The sequence below is a fragment of the Miscanthus floridulus genome, chromosome 1, assembly GCF_019320115.1.
Source record: "Miscanthus floridulus cultivar M001 chromosome 1, ASM1932011v1, whole genome shotgun sequence".
NCBI lineage: Eukaryota > Viridiplantae > Streptophyta > Magnoliopsida > Poales > Poaceae > Miscanthus > Miscanthus floridulus.
Window position 1 is genome coordinate 38,279,469 of NC_089580.1, and position 12,654 is coordinate 38,292,122.

Sequence of the window (12,654 nt, forward strand, 5' to 3'; positions counted from 1 at the left end):
TCATCACTTAATATACCATGTTTTAGCTCAAACCCATTGCTTAACTGGTGGCAAACACCTGGGGTGTTACAAGGAGATGAAGGTGATCGAGGAAAATGAGACATGGCAGCTCGTCGATCCACCTCTAGGATGATATCCGATCAGCCTGAAGTGGGTGTACAAGGTTAAGCGGGACGAGCTCGGTGCCATTGTCAAGCACAAGGCGCGCCTCATCGCCCGAGGCTTTGTTCAGCGCGAGGGCATCGACTTCGAGGAAGTCTTTACGCCAGTAGCGCGCATGGAGTCTGTCTGTTTGCTACTAGCCTTGGCGGCAGTAAAGGATTGGTGTGTCCATCATTTGGACGTTAAATCGGCCTTCCTCAACGGCGAGCTGGCGGAGACGGTCTTCGTTAAGCAACCTCCAGGTTTTGCCATCAAGGGAGAGGAGCACGGGGTGCTCCGACTGCGCAAGGCGCTCTACAGGCTGTGGTAGGCCCCACGAGCATGGAACGTCAAGCTTGACGCCACGCTGGGAGAGCTTGGGTTCCAACGGTGTGCAACCGAGCACGCGCTCTATACGCAGCGACGGTGGAAGGAGGAGCTCATCGTCGACGTATATGTGGACGACTTGATCATCACCGACGCGCGCACGGAGGACATCAAAAGCTTCAAGCACGAGATGGCGGCTTGTTTTCGAATGAGCAATCTCGACGCACTCTCCTACTACCTCGGCATCGAGGTGAGACAGGGGAAAGAGGAACTCACGCTCGGTCAGAACGCGTATGCCTCGAAGCTATTGGAGCAGAGCGGTATGGCTAAGTGCAAGCCATGCGTGACTCCGATGGAGGAGCAGCTGAAACTAACAAAGGCCAGCACCACGGTGGAGGTGGATGCAATACTCTATCGGAGCATCATCGGTGGTCTGCGCTACCTAGTACACACGAGGCCGGACATTGCGTTCACCGTGGGTTACGTCAGTCGCTTCATGGAAGATCCCAGAGAGGATCACTGGGTTACGGTGAAGCGGCTACTGCGCTGCGTCAAGGGGGCGGTAGATCAGGGGATCATCTTCCTAAAGACCGGCGAGAGTAGGCTGCAGCTCACTGTCTTCAACGATGCAGACATGGCGGGAGACATCGACGGACAGTGGAGCACCTCTAGAGTGCTCGTCTTCCTCGGGTCGGCTCTAATTTCATGGCTGTCGCTTAAACAGAAGGTGGTGGCGCTATCTACATGCGAGGCAGAGTACATAGTGGCGGCCACAACGGCGTGCCAAGTTGTATGGCTGCACTGGCTGCTGGGCAAGCTGACCGGCATGGAAGTTCACCCACCAGCACTGATGGTGGACAACCAGCCCGCCATCGCCCTCGTGAAGAATCCGGTTCTGCACGATCGGAGCAAACACATCGACATGAAGTTCCACTTCCTCAGGGACTATGTCGATGGAGGATAGATCGTCATCGAGTTCGTCAAAACTGGTCAGCAACTCGCGACGTCCTCACCAAGCCACTCGGACGCCTTCGACTCACAGAGCTGAAGGAGATGATCGGCCTGGAGAGGGTACAAGGGATAGCGGTAGGATTAGGGGAAGAATTGTTAGATAATTTATTGCTTTCTTATGTGAACACACAACAAGGGAAGGCGGCGCCGAAAAGGCTCCATGCTGTGGTACTGTACCCGTTGTAGAGGCAGGCGCCAAACGGCTCACCTACCGAACTGTAGCCACATGCAGGGACAGGCGCAAAAGTCAGTCCTGCTGTGTTATCTAGTCATTGTTACAGCAGGATAGCTGTATTAGGACTAGATGGATAAAGTTGTATATATAGTTTGCCACTGTAACTTAATAAAGGGAGTTCAGATTTGCCATCTTCTATATAGTCTCCGGGCAACGCTGGTGCTTGTACTGTGTGTGTATGCTCTGTTCTTCCTCTTCTTCAACCTCTAGCCATAGTGTGTGTGGTCGGACAACGCTTGTTCGTGATCGGATTAGCTAGTGAGTGCTCGACAACACTAGCGGATGCTCGGCAAAACTGGTGAGTGATCAATTCACCTGAGCCGGTGATCCTGTGGGCTAACAATCAAGACGTCCAAACCATACGGATACCAGCGTGCCCGGCCTCCTATGAATAGACTTGTCGAGTCCCTGAGAAATTGATCTCAGAATGTTGAACCCCCCCAAACCCAACCTAAAAAAATCTATACACATACACCACAATTATCAAATTGCACAGCTTTTTCTGAAGGCCTTGTTTAGCAACTTTTACTATATTTACTTGGCTGCTAAGCCATGGCTGAAAGTATTGTTGACTGATTTCTTGTGAGAAAAAAAATATTATTCGTTGGCTGAAAAAGTATAACTTATAAGCCAAGCGAACATGACGCTCGATTATTGTGGTTTGAGAATATAAGAAGCAGCATGCGAATTGTTCTTACAAAGACAGCAGCGAGACAGCCAGAGTGCCAGATACACAAAAGAATTAAGGAGGAGTAATAATCAGTTATTTACATGTACAACTAAATGAATGAATGAATCAATTGGCCAATATGCCAACAATGTACTGTGAATCTACAATGTGCAGACGGACGACTGAAACGCAAAGAATTCCTCTACTGCAAACTAGAAAGCCCCCGATGCATGGGTTCTCCGTGTACGGGCAAATAACAAAACTCTACACGAAGAGCTGGAGGAGGACAGGCGGCGCCTGCGCTGTGGTGGCGGCGGCCTCCTCGCGGTGGCGGCGCATGTGGCCGCCGAGCGCCTGGCCCATCTCGAAGCCGAGACCGCAGACGTGGCAGAGGTGGCTTGCGGGAGCCGCCGCCGCCGCCGCCTGCTTCGTCGCAGTCTCCTTGGCGTCCTTCGCCGGCGCCGGCGCGGGCATCCCGAGCGCGAGGCCGTGGCGGCCCCGCAGGTGGCTGGTCCGGTGCCCGCCCAGCGCCTGGAACGACCCGAAGGCGCGGCTGCACGTCTTGCAGACGAACTCGCCGCCGCCGTCCCCGCCGCCCGCCGCCGCGCGCCGGTGCCTCTTGCTGCTGCCGTGCTCGGCGGCCAAGCCGCCGCCGAGGGACAGCGCAAGGGAGAGCGGCACGGCGCCAGCGGCGGAGTCTCTCGGGTGCTTCGCCATATACCAAACGGTCCGCTGGTGATGGAACTAAGGGCTCGCGATCGAGCTCAAGATGTTGGGAGAGAGAGGTGAACGGAGGACCGACGCGGGATGGATGCGAGCTCGGAGGAGCAGAGCAGGCCGCAGCTGGTCGTTGTGGAATGTGGATGTGTTGGTGGTGGCTCTGGCGAGTGCATGCTGGCCTTTTATATAAGCGGAGGAGGAGGAAGACGCTCTGCTGTCTGCTCACGTGCACTCTACGTCGGGGCGGACGAGAGAACGAAAGGCTGGAAGGAGCGCGTCCGTGCCTGGGCGACTCGTCTGCCTGCGCCGGCGTCGCCCGTCTGCGTCTGGAACGGTGTGAACGGCAGAACGGGCCGAAAGGGATAGGAACCTTCTGTGATCTGTCTTAACGCGGTCGGCCTATGGCGTGGCGTGGCGTGGCGTGGCGTGGCGTGTGTGCTGGCCTCACGCCGCACCGCGGGACGGCGAGCTCGGAAGGGTCCGCGAAACGGAGCTGACGGCGTTAGCAAAAAAGCCTTGGGGACACGGACTGGTCGTCGTTATCCTGGGGCCGCGGGCAGGGGAGACTGCACCCGCTCGCTCGGTCCGCTTTGACGCCGCGCGCCGTTGCCTGGGTGCCTGCCTGCCTGGTCAAACAAGTCGTGGCCGCGAAGAATGAACATGGATAGGCTGCTAGTGTTAGCTAGCTAAGCTAACAACTCGTAGTCTCGTTCGAGAAACAGAAACGTCGTAGCCACTGCACCCTCATGCTTGAGGGAAAAGTTTCGCGCGAAGCTGCGCATCACACGCACCGGGCACGTGTGGACGGGATCGAGTAGGTTTCGCTGCACGAGTACCAATCTGGTAGAATTATGTTTACTATTCGTCACTCGAGCTCTCCCTCTACTTGAGTCCTTGTAGTTTCCTTTCAACCGCGCGTGTGCTCTGCTACCTGCTGAGCCCCGTTCGCTTAAACTTATCAGCCACGGAGCTTGTTTGATTGGGACTGAAATGATTGTATATGATTATGGATTATTACTGTTGGCTGGTTTGATGTGAGAAAAAAATACTGTTCTGACTATAAATTTATGATTGTTTACGACTAAGCGAACAGGACAAAAGCTACGTTGGGGCCAAGCTGGGTATAACATAGGAGTACAGCCCTACAGGCTACAGCTACGACTACTTTTGTGTTATAATTGAATTCTTTAATTTTTTTACTTTTAAACTCATTAAAAATATGTAGGATATTTTTAGTTCTGTATGTTACATGTATTTTAGTGTATATATGTATACATATATGAGATATTAATCTAATATTGTGATTGTCGCCACAGCAAAACAGACCACCAAAGTCACTTGTATTTTGTTATTAAATAATACATGATCTACTCCCTCTATCCCAAAATAAGTATCATTTTGGATTTTGTGCATATCAAAAAAATTTAAATTTAACTATATTTATAGAAAATATGAGCAACATTTATATCTCTAAATAAATTTATTATATATTGAATAAGTAATCTAATAATACTTAATTTGCATCATCAATATTATTAATGATATATATATCTGGTCAGAGTTAAAAGCATTTGACTTCTCGGGAAGCGAGAATGACACTAATTTCAAGATTGAGGGAGTTGTTATAAGTACTCAGACTAAATTTTCTACCACCTGTCTACATTCTGATTCAATGGTAAATCCCCCCCCCCCCCCCCCCCCCCCCCCCCCCGCCGTTTTGCTCTAGGTTTCGCCACTGTTATCAGCAGTTACTTTTCAATGAAAGAACAATGTTTTTCTCTCACAATAAATCAACATCAATATCAGCAAAATTTCAGCGAGCCGAACAGGGCCATAGGAGTCGTACGAGAAACATCGCAACCACTGCGCCGTCATGCTTGAGGGAAAAGTTTCCTGTGAAGCTGCACACCAGTCACCACATGCACCGCGCACGTGTATGAACGGGAGTAGGTTTCGCCATGGGCGGATGTATATAGTCATTAGTGGGTGCAGCCGCACCCACGTAAAAAAAGAAAAACAGTGATTATAGCTAATTTTGAGGAAAATGCGCAGGCGGTCCTTCAACTTGGCAAGGGTGTCATCTAGGTCCCTCTATTTTTCGAAATGTCAATTCTGGGTCATGAACTTGGTTTCGGGTGTCATTCAGGTCCAAACAAGCTCGGATGAAGACATACTTTTATATCAAAATTGTAGCCCTCAACAGGATCTACAACTTTGTAGTTGAAAAGTTTTTAATTAAAACTTTTTAGGGTCCCAAAATATTGTTGCAAGTTTACAGATTTTGAATTTTAAAATTTAAAATTATCAAAAAATCTCGGATGTTGACATGGTCTATATGAAAGTTATATTTATCAATACAATCCATAACTTTGTAGTTGATTTTTTTTATTTGAAGTCGTTTAGTATCTAAAATATGTGTTCTAAGTTTCTTATTTCAAAATATCTAAACTTAGAACACATATTTGGGACACTAAGCAACTTTAAATAAAAAAAATCAACTACAAATTTTTAGATCGTATTGATAACTATAACTTTCATATAGACCATGTCAGCATCCGAGATCGTTGGATAATTTTAAATTTCAAAATTTGCGCACTTACAATAGTATTTTGGGACCCTAAATAGTTTCAAATAAAAAAAATCAACTAGAAAGTTGTAGATCCTGTCAACGGCTATAATTTTGATATAAAATTTGTCTTCATCCGAACTCGTTTGGACCCATTTGGATCTGGATGACACCCGAAGCCAAGTTTATAGACACAGGATTAGCATTTTAAAAGTAGAGGAACCTAAATGGCACCCGTGCCGAGTTAAAGGACCGCCCATGTATTTTCCTCACTAATTTTTCATCATATTCGCACCCTCCAAATAAAAGTCTACAAATCCGCAAGGAGAGCATACTCCTTGAATTTTCTCTTGCTCCACCACTATCGTTTCGCTGTACCTACCCTGGTAAACGGTAGTCGGTAGTGGTACTGCAATGCTACTGTTCGTCGCTCGATCTCTCCTTGCAACTTCCTTTCACTTTCACTGCTAATGTATGTGCCCGCATGTGCTCCAGATGCTAGCACCATACCGCCACGTGTCGAACACGGTAGTCCCCCGCGCGCTTCCCGGTTGTCGTGTGCATTGCACTGCCACACAAGAGATTATCTGATTAACGCTACCGTTACGCTGTACTCTCCGTACGTACTAATCGGGAGCACGAAGATGACAGCACCACCTCATCAGTACTCCCACCGTTCACAAAAGAATGCAAATAATGAGAACTGTACTGATCAAATTAGTTTAAGTTGACCAAGTTTACAGTAAATAGTATTAGCATTATGCCTTCAAATATTGTGAAAATATATTTATAGCTAATCTAATGATACCTATTTTGTCTCATGAGTGTTAGTACTTTTTTTATATAATTTTAGTCAAAGTTTTAAATGTTTCTCCTCGGAATATGATAATTACATTCTTTTGTAGACGGAGGAAGTAGTTTAGATCGAGTTAGACTTCCTTAAGTTTAGGTACTCCATCTTAAAAGGAATAGTCATCTCCTAAAAAGTCAAACAAATAAAAGTTTCACCTAATATATATACATATTATTTTATGATAAATATGTTTGAAAATATAAATATTGATACTACTTTCAATAAATTTAGTCAAGCTCGATATTATTTGACTACTTGGGGAGAGTAAATTTATAGAAAATATTAATGACATCTATATATGGCTTCAAATAGATATGCTATAAAAAATAAAATCCATAATAAATATTATTATGATTATTTTGTACTCCCTCCGTTATAAGATGCTTTGACTTTTTGATACATCGAATTTGCTATATATCTAGATATAACGAATGTCTAGATACATAGCAAATTTAATGTACTAAAAAAGTCAAAGCAACTTATAATTTAAAACGGAGTATCATAGTTAATATTATATATATATATATATATATATATATATATATATATATATATATATATATATATATATATATATATATATATATATATATATATATATATATATATATATATATATATATTCAAAGTTAAGATAGATTAATACTTGATAGAAAACTGAAATTGTATTTTCTTTATTGGACGTAGGGAGTACGTACGTATATGTACGTACCTAGTCTAGGTTCCAACCTAGGATGGCACACCTACGGTCAAGCCAAATTAGGAGATACGGAGGAGTCATAGCCAGCAACAGCTGTTATCGTCATCCTCATCCATCAGACGACCATCATGCATGAAACTAGCCGGGCCCTGGGCAAGATTCATGGTGCTCCTGCTTGGGCCCGGGGACAAGAGGTGACTTGCAGGAAGCGAATAGGGAGCACAAGAATAGTAATTTTCTTTCCAACGGGCGTGTACGTGCAGCCCACGTTTGGCTTTCCCAGGTGCGGAGAAAAGCCTCAAATTCCTACTGAGAGGCAATGCAACCTACAAGTAGTTGCACAATCACAAAGTCATGCCCTGCTTCCCTGTATTGTTTTGCTCACGCTCGTTAATTTATTCGTCCCAAAACCACAAAACCTGATGCTAAAAGTTTAAGACGGATCGGGCGTGTACGGTCTAAGAACCAGAAGAACAATCGATCGATCGATTTGATGATGGGTAAAGTTACGTTCCGAAATCATAACAAGGCACACCGCGTTACGTTTGGGAAAACCAGCTGGGACGTACGGATTAAATGAACGAGACCATTGTATTATCTTCCTCATAAAAACGAGGACGATGAAATCAACCAGTGGGACGCGAATGCAATAACGGGACACACATCTGAACCAAAGAATCATCGATCCTGTTATACTACCATATATGTATGAATCAGTTTTCTGACATCCGAACGAAATCGAACTGCTAATCCAACACAAAAACTACTAGCTAGCGTATTACAAAAGCAACTAGCTGCAGCTAGCAACTAATATGATTTTTACACGTCCTGGATTCTACTAAATGACGCTGATGAGTTAGCCCCCAGACATGGAGAAATCGGCCGGCTGGATCGATCTAAGCGAAGAGCTCGAGCAAGACGGGCGGATCGATGGCGGCGGCGCGCGGGGCCTCGGTGCGCCAGACCCAGGCGTCGGCGGCCTCGGCGGCGCCCATCTCCTCGCGGTGCCTCCTCATGTGGCCGCCCAGCGCCTGCCCCATCTCGAAGCCGAGCCCGCAGATGTGGCACTCGTGCTGCGGCGGCTTGTCTCCTCCGCTGCCGTTGCCGGCCGCGGCGGCCTGCTTGTGCTGGTTGAGGGCCCTGGCGCCGACGCCGAGCTTGAGGCCGTGGCGGCCCCGCAGGTGGCTGGTCCGGTGGCCGCCGAGCGCCTGGAAACGAGGTGAAGGCGCGGCTGCAGGTCTTGCAGACGAACTCCCCCTCCCCCGACGTGGCCACCACGGCGCCCCTCCGCCGCGCTCGCTTCGTCGCCGACGACGGGGTCCCCGTGGAGTCCGACGTCGTGGACGAGTCCGTAGTGCTCAGCGCCAGCGCCAGCGACACCTCGCCCGCCGGCTCCTGCTCCGTCCTCGGGCGCTTCATGATCTGGGCGGTGTGTCCTCCTCGCGGCGGTCTCAGGTCGGTTGGCTGGGTCGGTGGTGATATCTCTCTGCAGCTACGGCTCCGGCTCGCGGAAATAAGATGTGGTGTTTTTGTGCTTGGGCGAGGAGGTGTGGGTGAGGGCGGGCGCCCTTTTATAGGTTGTGTCCGCGTCCAAGGCTCGGCAGAGACGGGCGGTGGTGGGCTTACGTGTGCTCCAAGTTGATGGGGGCCGACCGACATGAGGCGGGAGGTGGCGTGGGCGGACCAATCCGGGGAAGGCACCGCAACGCGCGGCGCCGCGTCGCGACGTGGACGGATGGGCATCCATCGCGCGCGGGGGCGGGGGTTGGGGCTAGGCGGCTCGCTCGGCTGGCCGACTGCACGCACCAGGCGTGACGGCGTGTGGATGTGGTGGTACGGACCACGGGGCGCAGGCAGTGGCGCAGCCTGGCAGGCACGGCAGGCAGGTGCAGGTGGGCGGGCTGCCTGGCCTGCGCGTACGTGGCGGCCGGTGCCCTCCGCGGGACCGCGACTGCTCTTTGCTTAACCGCGGGGGCAACGCCGCCGCCCGCTGGTTCGGCGGAGGGGATGGGAGTCGGTTGGTGGGGCCGTGCGGGATGGGCGGCGTGTGGAGATGGACTTGCTGACTGCACTTGCACACGGTCTGCAGCGGCTGCTGGAAGGGTCTGGAACCTTCTCCTCCTCCTCCTCTGGGGGCTGGCCTGCCAGATTTGTGAGATTTGAATGACGCACGCAAGGTCAACTAATCCCTGTTCCAAGTTCGTTCGTTCGTTCCGGTTCCAGTTCCAGTTCCAGAAGATGTACTAGAATCATGCGTGACTCCTACAGTATAGTTCAACGCTAATGCTCTCCACAAGATGTACCAGAATCATACGTGACTCCTACAGTCCAACACTAATGCTCCACCACGGACGTCCGTTCCACGTCGGTCGGTCCAAACACGGCTAGCTGCTTCTCTCGTCGACATACACGATTTCTCTAAAAAAAACGCTAATGCTCTGCCACGGCTGTCCGTTCCGCGTCAGTTAGTCCGGATGCGGCTAGCTGGGCTACGGACTAGCCCACAAGCCTGCTCTCCTTATCGGCATACATGATTTCTCCAAAAAATAAAAATAAAAAAAGAGAGCGACATCTTATCTTTCCTATTCGCATCGGCTCCACCACACCGCCCCCCCCCCTTCGGTCGTCTACGCACGAGCTTTGCTAGCGCCCGCGTCTACACAAGTGCGCGCCGCCGCGCGCATACGCACGATCGTCGAGCGCCCCCACTAGCCGCGTACGCACGAGCTCCACCGGCCGCGCTGCGCCGCCCACCCGTAGTGAGGGAGACAACTGTCACCTCCACCACGGGGACCGGACGCCTAGTCGGCGGCCAAGACGACCTCCGCCTCCGCCTGCCCAGCTCGTAATGCCCGAATGTGGAGCTCGCTAGCGTGCAGCTCACGGCAGCCCAAGCGGAGCCCGCCCACGCACGTCTCGCACCCGCCTACCCAGTTCGTCGTGGTCGGGGCAGGAACTCGCCCGCCTGCAGCCCGCGGCGACCAGGATAGAACTCCACACGCCGACGAGGATCTATTCAAGTGTTTCAAATGTTTCAGAGGTATGTTGCAAAAGTGTTTTGTATCGATGTTGCAAAAGTATATCGGGATGTTGCAATTGCATTTTCAAGTGTATGTCCCAAATATTTCATTTGGTTCAAGCGTATGTTGCAAGTGTTTCATCTGGATTTTGCAAAAGTAGAACTGGATGTTGTATATACATGCATGTTGCAAGTGTATATTTCAAGTGTTTCAAGTATTTTAGGTATTTTATACGTATGTTACAAGTGTTTTATCTAGATGCTTCATATGTTTTGTAGTGGCTACAAACGTGTTTTCCTGGTGTTTGAAACGTATGTTGCAAGTGTTTCAATTGTTTCGGACGTATGTTGCAAGTGCTTCATCTAGATGTTACAAAAGTAGATCTTGGTATTGCACATATTGCAGTGGGACCTATCTGCAACAGCCACCTGCTTGCAGCTGCTGGGGCCGCCTGCATGCACGTGGGTGTAGAGGGGGCGTCATGGTGCGTGCGCGGGACACGAAGCGACGTGGGTGCAGAACAGAGCGGCGCGGTACCCTACGTGAAGCAGACGCATCAGGCGCGGGTGTACGAACACTAGCCCCCGTCTAGACATCCGGGCGTTAGACGTTCCCATAGTCCAATGAATAAGCTAGCGCTCCGCGTATTACCAACATGGATCATTCGTGAATATACCAGGATTAATCCTAGTAGCCGTCAATCTTGCAGTCTTGCTTACTAAGAGTGCGTTTGGTGCAGCTCGTGCAAGAACTAGCTCCGTGACTGTACATGTCCCGTGGCGGAGTCGGCGGAGCAACAAAAAGTAAAAAAAAACGCGGTTCCGGCTGCTCCTCCTCGCTTCATGTTCATTTTGGCCGGAGCTGGAGCCATTTTTTTTTTGCTGCTATAGGAATCTACAGTGTTGCGCAATGGCTACGCGAAGGAGCCGGAGCCCCCGGTAGCCAAACCACGTGCCTGTTTGGCAGGGCTCTCGGAGGGCCGGCTTCGACTCCTAAAGGAGCCCTATCAAACGCCGCTGCCAATAACTGCTTCAACTGGAGGAGCCAGCGATAGAGCTGGAGCCCTTTTGCACTAGTGAGCCGGAGCCCTTCTCGTCCTCTCCGCCTGACGGCCATGGAAACAAATACGTTGGTGCCCTCGTCCCCTCGCTCGATTAGGCAGAGGATGACGCCGGCGCGGTGTTTCACCGAAGCACGCGGGTGGCGACGCGGGCACCTGAGCTGCGCGGGCAGAGCGGCAGCGTGAATAGCGGCGGCGTGGGAGAACAAATACGTTGGTGATTTTACCCCATTTCTTCCTTCAAAAAAATCTTCAGATATGATTTACTTTAATCATGGCCAATATTATGACTTAATTGGTGCAAGATGATCAATTACTATGTAATTTACTATATATGAACTGCTATTATATATACAATCAAGTCAAGTAATATCAGCTTGTTCGCTTGGTCACAAATAATTATGGATTATAAGACAGAGCAGTATTTTTCTCTCACACCAAAGCAGCCAACAGTAATAATCCACGATCGTTTCATCCGAAACGAACAAGCTGTATTCTAATAGGCTCAGGCACCAGAGACATTTAACATCTTCCTTACATTAAAAAGAAACATGAGGAGCCATTTTATCAAACATTTTAAAAACGGCTTGAGGAGCTATAGCCGAAGCCGGAGCTCTTTTCGAGGACCGAGGTCCCTAACACGGCCTAACTTTAGTACATAGTCGAGGTGACAGCCTGAGTACGTACTAACGTTCGGTAATAAAGCGTGGCTTCTAAAAGTGCAGAAACGGAAGATACTCTAGCGCTCTGCTAATCTGACGTTGACATGCCAAGCAGGCGGGCCGGACACACACGCGAAGCGGAGCACACCAACGCAGTCCCAGCGCTCCGGCGTCGGGCGGGGTCGCGTGGCTGGGCGGCCGCGGCCGGCACGGGGACCCGACCGTGCGAAAAGGGTAGCACGTCGCACACCATACCATGCGGTTAAATCGATTTCAGGCTACTCCTACGTAGAATTTCTATTCTTCGTGCCGCCGCGGCCCGCGGGTGATCGACCCAGTCGGAGGGAGCCCGGCCGTGTGCCCGTGCGCTTCCGTTTGCCCCGCCCTCGCGGGTCAGGCTTGCTGCCGTGGTGCCGACGGAACGAAACCGAGCGGGGGCTGAGTGCTGACTGGCCATCGGATCGATCGACGACGTGCCAGACACGACTTTGCTTTGTACTAATATTAGCCAGCTACGACTTTACTTAGTTTATTACGTATATCCCTCGGTAGCTAAGACTTTCCCTTTCTGGTAGTGCTTACGGTATCGTAGGCTCTGTCGCAGCCGATCGATCCCGCAACAGAACTACAGAAGCCAAATTGACAAGTACTTAAGTAAGCTGTGATGACATCCATCACGGCTGCCCAAT

General features: G+C 50.1%; 2 protein-coding genes and 1 pseudogene across 2 annotated transcripts; 1 reads left to right on the forward strand and 2 right to left on the reverse strand.

The window, feature by feature from the left end:
• The first annotated feature begins 658 nt into the window (after nt 1–658).
• LOC136454983 (secreted RxLR effector protein 161-like) lies at nt 659–2,570 on the forward strand. Its single transcript, XM_066455203.1, has 2 exons — nt 659–1,360; nt 2,559–2,570. Exons 1-2 carry the CDS (start codon nt 659–661, stop codon nt 2,568–2,570), a joined length of 714 nt encoding a protein of 237 aa, XP_066311300.1.
• On the reverse strand, nt 2,380–3,253 carry LOC136479611 (zinc finger protein ZAT12-like). Its single transcript, XM_066477421.1, has one exon. The coding sequence runs from the start codon at nt 3,099–3,101 to the stop codon at nt 2,649–2,651; it is 453 nt and encodes a 150-aa protein (XP_066333518.1). The 5' UTR covers nt 3,102–3,253; the 3' UTR covers nt 2,380–2,648.
• Nucleotides 3,254–7,908: 4,655 nt separating this feature from the next.
• LOC136479617 (zinc finger protein ZAT5-like) lies at nt 7,909–8,758 on the reverse strand (annotated as a pseudogene).
• Nucleotides 8,759–12,654: the final 3,896 nt, after the last annotated feature.

What these genes read in the sequence shown, in the direction of transcription:
- LOC136454983 (XM_066455203.1), top strand. Translation starts at nt 659, where the DNA reads ATGGCGGCTTGTTTTCGAATGAGCAATCTCGACGCACTCTCCTACTAC.
- LOC136479611 (XM_066477421.1), bottom strand. Translation starts at nt 3,101, where the DNA reads ATGGCGAAGCACCCGAGAGACTCCGCCGCTGGCGCCGTGCCGCTCTCC.